The sequence below is a fragment of the Bombina bombina genome, chromosome 6 (genome assembly GCF_027579735.1).
Source record: "Bombina bombina isolate aBomBom1 chromosome 6, aBomBom1.pri, whole genome shotgun sequence".
Lineage (NCBI taxonomy): Eukaryota > Metazoa > Chordata > Amphibia > Anura > Bombinatoridae > Bombina > Bombina bombina.
The window spans coordinates 81,606,576-81,624,029 of NC_069504.1; the positions used below are offsets into that span (position 1 = coordinate 81,606,576).

Consider the following 17,454-nt stretch of genomic DNA (forward strand, 5'->3'; position numbering starts at 1 on the left):
TTTGCATTTTAGTAGACTGTCTATCCTGACTGTTGCCAAAACCAGGAAGTGGAAGACCGTGCCAGGAGGGAGGGGATTAGTGGAAAGATTGTAGATCAAGTTCCCATCTCGGATTCCTAGCATTTGACTGCAACAGAACACTAACAGTTTCTTCCTGTTTGGCAATCACATCCTGCTTTTGGCTCCTGTGTTAGAAAGTAACTTCTGATTTCCCTAGCAAATCCCCACGCCCCATTATTGATAAATCAGGGTTATGTAAAGTACTTTCTATTGCAAGAATTAGAAGCAAAAGCAAACTGTACAAAAAATCAAAAGGTGTATACTCTTATGCTCATGTCAATCACTTTTAAATTAATGGGGCATGAATCCCAAATGTTTTCTTTCATGCATCAGAGCATACAGTTTTAAACAACTTTACCATTTACACGTAGGAATGCAATACTGCACTGGTTTTCAAACCTGTTCTCAGACCTCCCTAATAGGCCACATTTTGGGAATATCTGAACTGGAGCACAGGTGAAATAATCGGCTGATTAGTAAACATGGTTATTTTACCTACTCTTATCCAAAGTAAACCTGAAAATCTGCCCTGTTGGGGAGGCATAAGGACAGATTTGAAAACCAGTGCACTACTGCACTAGCTATGTTTTTCTGCAAAGGATACCAAGAAAACAAAGCAAATTAGAATATTGAAGTAAATCAGAATGTTTTTGTTTGCTCTACCTGAATCATGAGGGTTTTTTTTATTATTATTTTTAATTTTGCCTTTATGATCCCTGTAAACAATAAAAGAAAATCATCATTCATGTTAGATTCTTTCACTACATCACTATTCAAATATAATTTGTCAATGTCCTCCATTTTAAAAAAGCAGATGTGTACATGTTGTTTTTGTAGCTATTTAGGAGGTGTATTTTACTGATGTTAAATAGATGTGAGCTGGCTAAGGAGCACAAAATGATATTTTCCTGTCTTTAGGATGGACGGGCTGATGTGATAGCGAACGATGCTGGTGACAGAGTCACACCCGCTGTGGTTGGATTTCAGGAAAAAGAAGTGGTAATTTGAACTTGTACTGAAATTGTGATCAAATTATGATTTCATTTTTAAACTAATCTATTTTTTTTTTATTTTTCTTTCCCTTCAAGATTGTTGGCCTGGCAGCAAAACAAAGCCGTGTTAGAAATGCAGCTAACACCATTGTGAAAGTAAAGCAGATACTTGGAAAGAGGTGAGCATTTTTTATTTTTCCTTAGAGACCAGATTTTATGGTGGTTCAGAATCTCTTGATTTGCTCCAATCATTGTCCTTTTAATGAATCAAGATAGGACAATACTTTACCATCTTGTAATATGTATATTAAACACAGGTGAATTTATATGGTCCAGATATGTAGAGAGCTAAAACAAGTCCTGTCGGTAGCCCCCCAAGATTTAGATTTGGTAATTGTTCATATCTGTTCAAACCCTGTAACATAATAATATCAGAGCTATACAAATTATTCCAAATCTAAAAGCCAGAAATTTGACAAATTAAATTTGTTACATGTTGTGTAAAGGAAGCATCACAATGTAAAGCTAAATCTGTGAACTGAGAGGAAACACATTGTTAGCACTGCTTCCTATTTTATTCACATGACCAGTCTGTGTATTATGTCAGGTGTCATTTAAAGGGACAGAACACCCGGTAATAAGACATTTCTGTTGTGTTGCTATAGAATAATATATCGGCTAAGTTGTAACATTTTTATAACAAATTACCATTCTTTTTACTGCAATTATTTTTCAGTAGCCAAACTCCACCCACCATTTGCCTAATTTTTAATAGACGGGAAACACCAACATTTTCTTTAATGATTTGGATAGAACACACAATTTTATACAACTTTTCAATTTACTTCTATTACCAAATTTGCTTTATATCTTGTTGTTATCCTTTGCTGAAGGAACAGCATTGCACTACAGACAGCTAGATGCTAACATCTAGTTAGCCAATCACAAGAGACAAATGTGTGCAGGCACCAATCAGCAGCTAGCTCCTGCTAGTGTAGGGTATGTGTGTATTCTTTTTCAACAAGAGAACAAAGCACATTTGAAAATAGAAGTGAATTTAAAAGATTCTTAAAATGACACCATGCTCTATCTGAATCATGCAAGTTTAATTTTGACTTTTCTATCCCTTTAAAAGGAGCCAATCTGGGCTTTACTGACAACAAAGCTAGTCACATTCATAAATTTAGTTTAAACTGCATTGTGTTACCGTTGTAATCTTTTATAAAGCCAATTAGGGACAGATATGTAGAGTTCGCCTTCAGCAGGCTGCTTTTCAAGTTTTCAGAATTAAAAATTGTACAATTTTCTGAGTTAAATTACATGAAAAGGGGCTAAATAATGAAATATATATTGCAGTTGTATCATGCATAACTAATCATTGTGTATAAAACTCTCAAGGTGTTTACTGTTCTTTTTGACAAGAATATATTTTTGTACTCAGGTATGATGATCCACTGGCTCAGAAACACATATCTGAAAGCAAATGCAGAGTAAGTGATCTCTAGGATTTTTACAAATTAAGTTTATTCCCATCACAAGCTGGTTATATCTCAAATTAAAGGGACAGTCTACAATAGAATTGTTATTGTTTTAAAAGATAGATAATCCCTTTATTACCCATTCCCCAGTTTTGCATAACCAACAGTTATATCAATACACTTTTTACCTCTGATTACCTTGTATCTAAACATCTACTGACAGCCCCCTGATCACGTGACTTTTTATCTATTATCTATTGAGTTGCATTTAGTATTGTTGTGCTAAATCTTAACTCCTTGGGCATTAACACAATGCTATCTATATGGCCCACATGAACTAGCAGTCTCCTGTTGTGAAAAGCAAATACAAAAACATGTGATTAAGAGGCTGTCTATAGTGGCTTAGAAACGGGCAGAAATGTAGAGGTTTAAATGTTATAAAGTATATTAATATAACAATGTAGGTTGTGCAAAGCTTGGGAATGGGTGGTAAAGGCGTTATCTATCTTTTTAAACAATAACAATTTTAGTGTAGACTGTCCCTTTAACAGAAAACTAATTTCTGTTCATAAGATTATATAAGATGCAAACATGGTTTCTCATATTTTGCTTTTCGGTATTTGTGTATAATTTATATGATTGACTGTAATTTGTACTAAATGTGTTAAAAATAAATTGGCATTTAATTCTTTAAAATATAGGGATTCCTTAAATTGTCAAGAAATCAAGATATGGTAAAGTTTCAAAGTATATTGCAGGGCTTTATTAGTTGTAAATTGATGTTCCTTTTGCTGAATACAGAAAGATTAACAAAGCTTATGTGGGAGTTGCCCCTTTCAGCTAATAAGCAGGAGTCCCTGGACTTCACTTCACATAGTCATTCACTTCAAGTTAGTTTATCTTCAAAATTTGATTGTTTTTGTTCATGCAAAAATATTTGTATTAACTGCTTCTCTCTCATAAACAGAATGGGAAAAAATTGCATACTGTGTCACATTAACATTAAAGGCAAATGTAAGTTAAAATGTACCGCTTTCTCTGGGTATTCATTGTTATAACTTAGCTCTTTTCCATGTGGCCATACCTAAGTATGCTCATCAGTGTGTGCTTGTTTTGAGCACTATACGATAGCAGTGCTTCCAGTGATGTTTGTAACAATGTTATATATTGCAAACACTGCTACCATTTAGTGTTCAAGACACAGGCACTGATGATCCTACCTAGGTATATTGTGATGGAAAGGAGATACATTTCAACAAAGTATGCTATGAGAATTAAGTCAATTTGATATCAGTACTTTAGAATAAAATCTGATGCATCCACAATGCTGATCAATGGTCCACACAATTCAAGTAATGTACACAAAGCTTTTATTCAGTGTTTGTTTTATTAGTGCTGTATATGTGCAGGAAAATTATGCAACGGAAGGAGCACTTAATGAACTAATTCATCTTCACAAAGAGGTTAAAAGCATAGCTAAACAAAAGTATGGTGGATTCAATAGCTTAATACTTTACATCCCAATGGTCTGTATAAAGATAGATTGATTTGCATTTGTTTTTATATATTTGTTTTATTTCTTGTAGTATACTTTTTGTACCACAAGATGTCACTATTATATGTATATTGGATTTATTCATTTTCTTAGCACACTGAGTTATAAAAATGTTCACCTGTATTATCTATGCATGACTAAGGACGATGTAGGTCCGAAACATTGCAATTTTCTGAGGTCTTAGCACCACAATTAAACAGGCTTTATTGGAGGACCTGTCACATCTTTCTTGTGGATTGTAAATTTAGGAGGATACATATACTACTTTTGTGATGGGCACACCTTAAAGGAGGATACAAAGGTGCTGGTCTCTATCCCTGTTTGCTAAACACATAGCTATGGTCTGGCTTTGGAGATGCAGCAGATTGACAGCTACATGCATATGCCACTCCTAAGTGACTCGCCATTATTTTCCTAAACTTTCAGTTAAAACAGAGTGTGGAATTTTAAGATACTTTTCCTTTCTATTAAGTTTTTGTTCTCTTGGCATCCTTTGCTGAAAATAACTAGGTAGATTAAGAAGCGGCAAAACACTACTGGGAGCTAACTGTTGATTGGTGACTAAGCACATGTCTCTTTTCATTGGCTCACCAGATGTGTTCTGCTCGGTCCAGGTACTGCACTGCTGGTCTTGAGCTGGCTTAACCCATTTAAACTATTTGTTTAACCCCATTTAATACTATTTTTTTTTGTTTGAGTTTTGCTCTTCTCTACAATAAGCAAAAACACAAATTCTGTTTTTGTTTTTTCTTACCAGGTTATAGAGAAGGGAGGGAAACCCAGGTATGAAATAGATACTGATGACATTACCAAGCTCGTTAGCCCAGAAGATGTTGCGAAATTAATCTTCAGTAAAATGAAAGGTACTCTAGGCTTGTGTGAATCTGAGGTTGTCCCCTCTATTGTATTTACACATCTCTGACTAGTCTGCTTGTTGCCCCTCAGAAACTGCCCAGTCTGCCTTAGGCTCTGACGTTAACGATGCGGTTATCACGGTTCCATTCGACTTTGGAGAAGCTCAGAAGAAGTCTCTTGGGTGAGTTTGTACAAAGATTTGAGTGTTTCTAAACAAGGAGGTGTAGTGTTAAGATTAAATATGATTTTCCATCAGTGATGTTTTGCATTTAAAATAATTTAACCTTAGTCACTTTCTATCACACATATGAACATGTAGCTGCTAAAGAGGCCAATGTATGTTAAACATATTTGATTTTTAAACAGGAAATGTTAGAGTTAATTTGCCTGCTCGCTGCTAAAGGCAACTTCCACAGCTCTATTGTCAGATAGGGACACACCTTTACAAGTATAAAAACTATCATTTTAAAATAACCTATTTTTTTTTTTTTAGATTTAATAAACAAGCTAATCATTAAGAAGCATTAACCCAAATGACCTTTAAAGGTATATTATAGTGAAACAATTACATGCTTTAATTCAAAGAACTTCAGTTCCTTAGCAGAAACTGCCACTGACCCAATCGGCAACTAGTGCTGCTGATTGGCTTAGCTGTAATTTAACTTTGTGTTTATCCCCGTTTGCGGGCGTTAAAACATAGAGTTGCGGGGGGCGGAGCCAACAGCCGAGGTGATCAGACATGTGTCTTCTGAGCTCCTAGGCCGTACCTAACTAAAATAACTAAATATAGAAATAAAATGAGCTAAATTTTATGTTAAATTATCTATCAGCCGATCTACAAAGCAAGGACACTCTACCTGACTCGATTTTAATTGCTAACCCCGTGTCTAGCACCCTCACTATAGAGATCTGCTACACCGAGTGAGGCCGGATACTTGGGCCTACCTCTGCTGATACCCGTCAATAGGTCTGAGCCTGAAACTGCTCTCAACATGGAGGAGACCCAGGAGCTACTTTACACCTTATTACAAGGTCTGGATCAGCAGATAACAAGCTGCTACACTGATCTAACTGACACGCTGATCTCAGTAACGTGGGGAATACCGAGAAGCCTGTCTGGAGACGCACTTAAAGAGCCCCCCTTGACAGACACTCCGACAGAACGACGCCAATTATCACTACGATGGAACGGCGCTAAGGATCTAGCTTGCCCTTCACAAGACCGATATTGCTTGAGGCCAGCTGATTGTGCAACACTCGCGGTGAATACCGCAGAAGCACCGAAACGGATACTTTAGAAGGAGGCGCTGGGGCAAACATTAGACCTGTCGGCTTCTGTTAACATAGAGGAGCCTGACTACCGCGATGGAGATTTACTGCCTACTATTCTACTGGCACAAGATTGCGTCTGGGAAACTGATGCTTCCTCCTTGTTGGGGCCTTCCGACACAGATAAGGTGCAGGCTTTTGGTTGTGCTCCCACTGATAGTGAGACAAAAGCGAGCAGAGCTGTTTCAAATATGGGGTCAGATTGGTTTTCCATGGTCGCTCCCTGCGCTCTTGTTATGGCTGCAGATTATTGCCCTCTATTGCATCAGACCGACACAGTGAGAGTCAGATGGGACGCAGACTTTGAATTTAGATCTGCGTTCATGGTTTGTGACACAAAAGTTTTTCAGTTTGGCCCCGCAACTCCCCGGCTTGTAAGAGGTATTGGTTGAAGTCTCACCTAAGGCTTATTCCTATAGCAGAAGAGGGCACTGCCCATTACAAAAGGAACAAGACTGATGGTAGTGAACTGTTGGACAGTTGTTTTTGTATTACCCTTCTGCTCTGCACACTTGTTACTACAAATATAGTGATAGTTACTAATTCAGCAGTATTTGTTTTCACTGTTTTCACCCAGGAACTTACTAAGAGATGGCATTAACAAACGCTTGATGCTCTGCAATACTGATCTATCACTAAGATACTGCCCTATATTTTTTGATCTATTTGATCTATTATATCCTAATGACGGCTCATAAGCTTGAAAATCTTGGATTGAGGGGTTAATTTGTGATAATGCTCTTACATACAAAGCTTATTCTAAATTTAAGTTTTTCCCATATTCCCCTTCTAAACTTACATTATATCTCAAAATGTTGTTTTTACTATGTGCCAGCTCTGTCACTCACAGTAAATATAGGTGCAGTAATGTAATACAGCTACTCACTAGTTTTATACCGCATCATATTATACTGGCCTAACTTTGAAAGACTTAAATGTGCACTAAACATGCTGTTGGCACCTCATATATCTCATTTCATGAAACACTGGTACATGGTAATTTTAAAAACATGGAGGTAAAGCATAGGAGGGTACATACTCAAGCATATATGTTTCCCATGTTCCCCTCCTGGACTTACATTATATTTCAAAAATGTTGTTTTTGCTATGTGCCAGCTGTCACTCACAGTAAATATAGGTGCAGGAATGTAATACAGCTACTCACTAGTTTTATGCCACATCATATCATACTGGCTCTTATTCTGTTCAAATATTATTACTTCACACCATTAGAGCTTTTCTAGATATGTCTTATTTGGATATACATATATGTAAGCTCCTGCATGTGTTGGTACTTAAAGTATATCTATCTTATATATGAGTCAATTTAATGAGCTTGGTAGCACTCAGTTTTACTTAGACATATATCCTCATACAAAGCTGATTGTAGGAGATAGTACCTATTACACAACCCTATTTAGATGGTGCAAACTGTCGCAGTATGTTTAAAGCTTATATTATATGCCCCTGTTTAAACATATATATATATATATATATATATATATATGGGGCACCAATAATCTATATTGTCACGGAGGAAAACATATCTAGATACTTTATCTCTAAGTCTACCCTTACCCCTGACAATTAACCTTTTAAATACTATGAGATGTCAGCCTAGCTTCATTAGATAGCGGCGCATGGGCGCTCACTCCACCTAAATGGCCAAATTAGACCCTGTCTCCTAATACTCTCATGTTTTCTGAAATACATTTAAATTTGACCTAATTATACTTGCTGTTTTTAGCTTGTGTGTAAATGTTTTTAGGCTCCCTCTATAGGAGTACAAAAGTTTTTTGTTGTGTGTGGCTATGTTCATATTAAGGAATAATTATTATGGCCTAACTAAACTTACTCCTAGTGCCACTTCCTTCATTATCCCCATATACTTTTATCTCTAGAATGGATTAATATGGGGTTCTATAGATATCGGATTGGTTGGGACTGAGCTTGAATAGACACCTAAGCTTCTTAAACTGAGACATAACATTTTTAACTGACTTAAAATCTCTCCATATGTAAAAAGTAATGCAACGGCTCTCTTAGTATCTTATTTAAGGGTGTTGGTCAATATCTCTGTTCCATAACTATGTGATACAGTTGGTATGAATTTATGCAATGTAGTAGCCTGATATCTCTACTATGTGATTTCAAATTCAATATGAGGTTACATATATCATCAAGCACATACTTTACTGCTTCAAGGTATATTTACCACCTACTATGTATATAGGAGTATTTGAGTGTATAATATATTCAAGGTGTCATGCCCAGATTTGTTCGGTGTCCCACACTGATTGTTTATACAGATGCAATCACTCCCTCTTATTGTTGTTATATATTAACCTATTTAATATTAAGGCCTGTGTTACGAGTACAGCTCTCTACATTAGTTAAAATATTTATTACACTAAAAATCTGTGCATTACTTAAATGGTTTTTGCCTTAATACGCCTTGCTTATACCTTCCTGTGTCATGCAGCTTACTGTTCAGTCTATATACTAATATTGTAACAACTATATGCAAGGTATATTTATCGCCTACTATATGTGTATGAGTATTTGATTGTATAATATAAACAAGGTGTCATGCCCAGGTTTGTTATATGTCCCACACGGGTTATTTAGACAGATGCAATCACCCCTTCTTATTGCTGTTAATTATTGACCTGTTTACTATTAAGGCCTGTGTTACGAGTACAACTTCTATAAAAAAATAAAAATAAAAAATAAAGAGCTTCTATTAGGTCTTGACAGCGTATATACTCCCCCTAAGTAAGGCAAGCCAATAGGGGTACATTCCATCTACCCCGCTATATGGTCAAGACCAACCTACTCTCACAATCTCCTGGCTCGTAATTTATACAGGGTTAAAACCATTCTACGCCCTGATAATGCCCCTATTTTAGCTAACTTCCCTTCAACAATATTGATACAATCACACCAATAAAGGAGAAGCTTATCGACAGGGAATACCCTAATTCGCTATTTATTAGATTTAATAACCCCTAGTCAGCCCTGGGACTCCCCCTCCTTGGACATTTCTAACCTCCCAGCTCATACTTTAAACCTTAAACTTTGCATACTCATATAAGGCTCCCTCCCCCCCTCCCTCTTTCCTATACGTATAGCGGTGCTTACCCGCTGAATATCCCCCCCCCCCCTAGATATCTCAGCCCAAAGGTGGCTGATGCATAAGCCAACTCTCCACAGCTTGACTTCTCTAACCTGGATACTCTATTGTTTATTTTCTACAGTTCTGTGGAGAGCATATATTAAACGGATAACATAAAATGAAGTTGTATTCCATTTCGCCTAAACTTATTGTCTATTTTCCAGCTTACGATTTGATAAGTAATTATATTAGTACATGTATATCTTGTTTCTCTATTTCCAAAAATTGTCAACCTATAGACAATGTATTATTTACACTTGTGTAATTTTTGCCCCAGGGCGATGTTTGCTTGTAAATTTATGTGCTAAACTTCAATAAAAAAATTATTTAAAAAAAAAAAAACATAGAGTTGCAGGGTCTATAGTTATAAAATTGCATGCCCCGTTGAATGAGAGCTGTCATTTTTCATTATAATGACCCTTCACACGTTTATCATTAACGTGAGGACAAAATAACTACAATTAATGACCCTTTTTTTTGTCCCTGTTTAATAGATCTACTTCCAGCTTCTGCACTTCACCCCTTAAGTTGCACATTATATTGCATTTCAGATGTATCGGTGACTGGTTGTATGAAATATACACTATTTTTTTTCAGTTTATATGATGTTCCTACTGGTCACCACCACAAGTAAAAATGTGTTTATCCAGTAGTAATCCTTCTTCTCTTCATGGTGTGTTAACTCCAAAACCATGTTCCCCTATTTTTATGCTTTTGTACTAACCTAATAAAGGATTATTTATGTGGTGCGGCTGCTTCTTGGACTTTACCCCTATTTTAGAGTTATAAGATCCCGCACCATAATTTGGGTTAATGTAAGATTGCTAGTTTAATGGATATATGTAGCCCTGTTGAAATGTGGCTTGGCAGGAATTGGAGATGATGGTGCTCTTTGCTTTTTTATTTTAATATTCTTCTTTCTCTTGGGATAAAAATGAGAGATAAGAAAATGTGTGTATTTCTGTCCCCTATTGCAGGGACTTTGTTAAATGGATACACACATAACAGAAGATTTCACACAAGATGGTGCATGCAGAGTTCAGGATTCTTTATTTCTCCTGCAAATTCTGACTTTTTTGCTGGTCCTGGGGACTTTGAATGATCAATTTCATCAAAACTTGAGGCCTTTTGTGGCAACATCGCAAAGACCTACAGGACATCTCAGTGAGAATGCAACACTAGGTCGTAATATTGACCAACTTAGGCTCTGTACCTAAATACATGCACACAATTTGCAGTGCTGGGGACTGACTGTAAAAAAAAAACATGTGGGCACTTGTGGGTTTTTTCCACTTACCAGAAAGAAACTGAATTGTCGTTAAATTACAGGAAAATGTAATTAAGCATAATGTTTATAGTAGCATCATTTAAACATTTTCTAGGGGTTACATTTGGGGTTTAATGTCTCTTTTTTTTAAAGACATTTTTTATAGTATGGGTACAAATCCCCAAATCCAGAATTCCAAATTTTTTTTATTGGATTTCTTTTCATGCTGAAAGTGTGATTGCTATTTAAATTTTAGATGAGTAAATTCAACCTCACCAGGCTAAAGGAATGGATGTCGCCTTTTAACAAAACAATAAACTGGCAATGTGTAGACAGTTGCAGAGTCCCCCTCCCCATCACTTACTAATGGAAACAAACACGTTTATGAGTAAAGCGTGGATCACAGAACATGCTTCACCAGGATTTTCATTATGTAGAAGCCAGACACCTGTGCTAAGCCCAGGAATGTGTATTCACGTGTTGTATTATTCTCCTTTACCAGAGAAGCTGCAGCAGCCGCTGGATTTAACATATTACGAATGGTCCATGAACCATCTGCAGCACTCTTGGCATATGGCGTTGGGCAGGATTTACCCACTGGGAAAAGGTAGGTGTCCAGTTGTTTAATGTCACTTTCTTCTTTATTTGGTTCTGCAATACATTTTGCAATATCAATGTTGCCCTTGATTTTTTTTATTTTTTTTATATATAATTAAAATCAAATTGTTTAAGGTGACATTACAGAAAATCAGCTGTGTTGCCCAAGCTGTTTTCATGCTCCTCGTTAAACTGCTCTATCTCCAGGATACCTTTTTAAAAAGTGTGAGGCAGACACACCTTATTTTTATTAACAATGGTATTGCATTACAATAAGGAACGTCCTTGTGCCTTTTAATGGAACACACACCACTGCATTAAAAAATGTATGGTCAAAATTAAAGGTATTATTGCATGTCTGCACACAGAGAAGTAGTAGTACTACCTGGCTCATCTGTCGTTTTAAAGTAATCACACAATGAGTATTTGTAAAACTTGTAAAGTGATTATAGTTTTGCTGCAGCTAGTATTTGTATATATAAAAAATATTTTTTTGTTTTATAGATATTGTTTCTACTTTAAGAGCAGAAGTTAAACGGATTTAGCATTATTAAACAGATTTTGAAAAATAAATATTTGCATTGCTAGGTACTGTTATTTATGCATTATGTTCTTAATAATATGACCTTTTATAGCAAATGTAGAAAAGCCCAAACTGTTACAGCCATAAACACCTGGCCATTTTTTTTGACAGCCAAAAGAGCATCGGCCTTGGATAACATAAAATTAGTTATTGTAAGTTTTTAGTTGAAAATATGGATAGGAGATAGTGAAATGACACTTCCACCAGTAACCTTGACCTCAGTGTTTCTCACTATGATCTTGTTTCATTGCAGCAATGTGTTGGCGTACAAACTGGGAGGGACATCACTTTCTGTCACAATGATTGAAGTTAACAGTGGGATATATCGTGTTCTGGCAACAAAATCCTATGAGGATATTGGTGGTGTTTATTTCACTGAAGCCTTAACGCAACACTTAGCTTCTGAGTTTCAGCGGTAAGTAACCTAAATACATTATGTATTTAGAAAGTGAGATAATAGACTTAGTTGTTTTTTTGTTTTTTTTTTAAATGAATTAAAGCTCATAATCTAAAAATATTAACATGGGCACTTTACAAAGACGATTCCCCTTTTTTTTTTTTTTTTTTTCTTTTAAATACTTACCATTTCATTACGATAAACAGACTGCCAGTCCTCCGCCACATCTCCTGCTGTATTCAGCATATCAATGAGGATTCTAGCTTCCTCCAGTTGCGTGCCCCCTTTTGGCGTCCAGCTCGTGGGGTACAACAATTGGAGGAAGCCGGATTCATTATCAATATGCTCAATACAGCAGAAGATGTGGGCGGAAGATCGGCGGTATGTTTACCAAACAAAATGTTAAGTATATTAAAAAAAGAAGCGTCTTTGTAAAGTTTAATGAATTAAAGTGCCAATGTTTTTAAGTAAATTATTCCTCTTTAATCACATCTTTAGTAGCATTCAAGAAATGAAACCTCCTCTTTCCAGGAGTGCAGGATTATTAATAGTGCCCACCTTGGCTTTCCTGTCTTAAGTGTTAAAGCAAAGCATTCCAGTAAATACTATTAGTTTGCCTACCAGGAAAGCCAGTAGAGCTACACATTTTCTGGATCCTAGCGCAGGTGCAGCACGCATGTATTTAAAAACCTCACTGCATACGCTTTAACAAGAGACGTTGTTTCCATTCCTAGCACAACAGTCCATCCCCCGATCTCTTTCTGATATCACACTATTAGGTTTGAATTTTGAGTCTCTATCAGCAAGTATCATGTTTTTGGAATGAATGACTTTCAGATGGGTATCAGCGAGGCAGACTTTTTTGTAGCAGCGTTTACCCACCTGCAAATTGGACTCTAACCTCACACTTATTTGTTTTGGAACAAGAGAACGGTCTGTTTCAGTATAACTAGCAAAGCATATATAGAATAAGGTACTTGCTCACTCAGTTGGAAAGATAGGCGATACCTATAGTTTACTTATCTGCAGCAGTTTATTTACAGTATAGAACAGGTAAAATATGTGGCTGTGCTTCCTCTGTTAGGTCATACAAACTGGACATTAAAGGGAATGCTCGGGCAATGATGAAGCTTATGAACAGTGCTGATGTGGCCAAACACTCTCTATCCACATTGGAAAGTTCCAACTGTTTTGTGGATTCACTATACGATGGCATTGACTTTGATTGCAGTGTATCCAGGTGAGTACATCTCTCAAATGATTACTATAGAGGTACCAGGAAAGCAAATACAGCTTACTATAAACTCCCTCCCTCAATCTGAATTTATAGTCCAGCATAAGTTAACTGACTGAATATCTACACTAGTAGAACTGACTTAGATCCATATCTGATCACTGTGTATTTAGGGAAGACATAAGAGAATTTTGCATCCTCTAGATCAGAGCAGTGTGAAACATTTGTCAATGTTAAAGGGTTTGCTGAAGACCAAGATCATCATTATAATTATTCATGCACAAAGGGATGGTTATAAGAATGGCACCTTGTAGTGTAGATGGAGGTGTGTTTCATATTAATAAATGTGCCATAGCTTCTGAGTCTTCAGGAAGCAGAGCGTATAATAAGCAGAATGAAAAGGTTTGTGTATAGCATCATTTTGTAGGTACCACTTTGACAGCCAAGTCACGGTGCAACACACAACTGCCAACTAGCCTCTTTTTTTTTTTTTTTTTTCATTGTGCCATGACACCAGCAGTATTTTCACATTTCACCCAGATGTGTCAATTAATGCAGGTGTTTTTTATTATTTAATAGACTAACTAATTTGCTTATTTTTATTCAGATAATGACGATAAGGAGTAACTAGACATACGTTTTTTTTATTCATGTACTTTCTAATTCTCCTTGTAGGGCCCGTTTTGAACTGATCTGCTCTTCGTTGTTTAATCAGTGCATTGATCCAATCAGAAAACTGTTGGAAGAGGTTGGATTTAAAGCTAGTGATGTTAATCAGGTGAGACTGAGAATGGATTGATATTACCTGTTTTCATTGTGTATTATTTAGAAAGGTTTGGTAATACTAACAGTTCTTCTGGTAATACTAACAGTGAGCATTTTATTTGCAAGATTCTTAAAGGGATATGGCAATACAATAGAGACATTTACCAAGGTTAAACTTAAACTGTTCAAAGGTCATTCATACAATACTGAAATGCTTTATAAAAATAACCTGTTCCTTTTAACTTGATTTGTTATGCATAGCAGAGCATCAATTATCTACAATGCTTGTCTGTTTCTGTAGGTGTTAAACATATTCTATATTTTTTTTTAAAGAATATGAAAGTCCAAAATAAAACTTACACAATATAGACAGCATGCAATTTTAAGACCACATTTTACTTCTGATATCAAATTTGCTTCAGTCTTTTAGTATTCTTTGTTGGAAAGCATACATAGGCTCATGAGCAGCAATGCACTACTGGGAGCTAGCTGGTGACTACACATGCATCTTGTCTCACCAGATCTGTTCCTTTAGGTCTCAGTAGTACATTGCTGCTTTGGAGTTTAAATGCATTGATAACATTTTTGTTTTGCACGTTTATGTTCCTTTAGAAGGGACATTATTAAACTCCAAATACATGCTAGATAAAATGATGTATTCAAATCAAAGATTGGCCTGTGAATAATAGGCAGGTGGGAGCTAGCTGATGACTACACATGTATGCTTTTTGTCACTGGCTCCCAGTAGTGCGTTGCTGTTTTATCCCCTTTGAAAGAGTAAAACACATAATTGGATTCATTTTTGCACTGTTTGCATACAACACAAGATTTTATTTTTACATTTAATTTAAAGGGAGAGTCAAGTCAAAGTTAAACTTTCATGTTTTAGATAGAGCACCCAATTTTAAACAACTTTCCAATTCCCTTCCATTATCTAAATTTGCACAATCTTTGTATATGTAACGTTTGAGGCACCAGATCTTAATGAGCATGTGCAAGATTCACAGGATATGTATATGCATTCTGTGATTGGCCGATGGCTGTCACATTATTGATTAGGAAGGAAAATGTAACTGACCTTTTAATACTCACTTGATATTCAAACTAAGTGCTTTTGCATTGTCTTTTTATTGTGTGTCTATTGATTATGCTGTTCTACTGTGTTTAGTGGTCCTTTAACATTGTACATTTGCACCGGGGACTATATGAGAATATCTAAAGCAAGATTGCTGTAGATTTGATACCCGCTGACTGCCGCTGTTTTTCTTGTTCCTTCACTCTAGGTGGTGTTATGTGGAGGGTCTTCTCGCATCCCAAAGCTCCAGCAGCTAATTAAAGACTTTTTTCCTGAGGTTGAACTTCTCAGCAGCATCCCCCCTGATGAAGTGATTCCGATCGGAGCTGCAATTCAAGCAGGAATTTTGCTGGGCAAAGATGACCTCTCCACAGACCTGGATACTCTAACTATAGAGTGCTCTGCCAGTGACATATTGGTGAAGGTAGGTTACGTCATCTGATTTTCCATAGCGTTTAAAATGAAAATGTAGCATTGCTGTTTGTTCTGTACACAAAGCCAAACTTGTAAAGTTACATATATATATATATATATATATATATATATATATATATTCTCAACATTTCTGTTCCTATACAAATCACTCGGTTCTAGTCCCAGCAAGTTCAATAAAAATACAAGACCTGGACGGGTAATTTTCTTAGAGAATACCATGATTTTTTTTTTATGTATTTTATTGAGCAGTATGAGTATTTATAGAGTATTATGTGTGTCTTTAAGGTTCACCCTTTAGTGAAACGCACATCTCTCAAAGTAAAATTTGTCATTCCATAATCTTGTGAAACACCTTGTAGCACTGATGTATAATTTAAAATAATCTCTCCTGATCAGAGAGATTTAAAGAATCTGAAGTATTTAACCAGTACCAACATTCTAGAAAATAAATGTCATGTGTATCTATTTTCTCAGGAAGCAGATGAATCTGGCGCAGACAAATATACCGTTCTCCTTCCATCCGGTACTCCCCTCCCTGCTCGAAGACAACATACATTACAAGCACCTGGAAACATTTCTTCTGTTTGTCTTGAGCTGTTTGAGTCTGATGGGAAAACCCCTGTATCAGAGGAATGTAAATTTGCACAGGTAAAACACGCATTTACAAAAGCTACACCTTTTTTAAGTTATTTGACATAAGTGGCCAAAACATGGTTCAGTATTCTGACAATATATTCCATATATACAGTCGTATGCAAAAGTTTAGGCACCCCTGACAATTTCCATGATTTTCATTTATAAATAATTGGGTGTTTGGATCAGCAATTTCATTTTGATCTATCAAATAACTGAAGGACACAGTAATATTTAAGTAGTTAAATGAGGTTTATTGGATTAACAGAAAATGTGCAATATGCATCAAAATTAAATTAGACAGGTGCATAAATTTGTGTACCCCAACAGAAATTTTGCATCAATATTTAGTTGAGCCTCCTTTAGCAGAAATAACAGCCTCTAGACGCTTCCTATAGCCTGTAATGAGTGTCTGGATGATGGTATTTGGGACCATTCCTCCTTGCAAAACATCTCCAGTTCAGTTAGGTTTGATGGTTGCCGAGCATGGACAGCCCGCTTCAAATCACCCCACAGATCTTCAATGATATTCAGGTCTGGGGACTGGGATGGCCATTCCAGAACATTGTACTTGTTCCTCTGCATAAATGCCAGAGTAGATTTTCAGCAGTGTTTTGGGTCTTGTCTCGTTGAAATATCCAGCTCCGGCATAACTTCAACTTTGTGACCGATTCCTCAACAATATTCTCAAGTATCTGCTGATATTGAGTGGAATCCATGCGACCCTCAACTTTTACAAGATTCCCAGTACCAGCACTGGCCCCACAGCATGATGGAACATCAACAAACTTTACTGTGCCTAGCAATGTATAACACCCATTGTTATGACCAAATAACTCAAAAAATTGCAAGTTCACAAAGAGGCAGCACCTTGAAGCATATAAAAATCTTTATTTCCACATACTGGGGTTAAAACAGTGACGTTTCGTGTACACAACCCTTAATCATACAAGGCTCAAACAAACTATTCAATCCTTATATAGGCCCACCTACACTCGGGTGTTCAATCAACACCTGATAGCAA

The 17,454-nt window shown here is 36.4% G+C and overlaps 1 protein-coding gene across 1 annotated transcript in view; it reads left to right on the forward strand.

Moving 5' to 3' along the window:
* Positions 1–17,454, forward strand: part of HSPA14 (heat shock protein family A (Hsp70) member 14) — a 35,741-nt gene that overhangs the window by 5,829 nt on the left and 12,458 nt on the right. Inside the window, exons 2-12 of the mRNA XM_053716497.1 lie at positions 979–1,059; positions 1,149–1,231; positions 2,494–2,542; positions 4,843–4,948; positions 5,031–5,121; positions 11,214–11,318; positions 12,145–12,306; positions 13,373–13,528; positions 14,198–14,300; positions 15,571–15,786; positions 16,272–16,445. Of these exons, the coding sequence (XP_053572472.1) occupies positions 979–1,059; positions 1,149–1,231; positions 2,494–2,542; positions 4,843–4,948; positions 5,031–5,121; positions 11,214–11,318; positions 12,145–12,306; positions 13,373–13,528; positions 14,198–14,300; positions 15,571–15,786; positions 16,272–16,445 (1,326 nt within the window). The remainder of the gene's footprint in view (positions 1–978; positions 1,060–1,148; positions 1,232–2,493; positions 2,543–4,842; positions 4,949–5,030; positions 5,122–11,213; positions 11,319–12,144; positions 12,307–13,372; positions 13,529–14,197; positions 14,301–15,570; positions 15,787–16,271; positions 16,446–17,454) is intronic.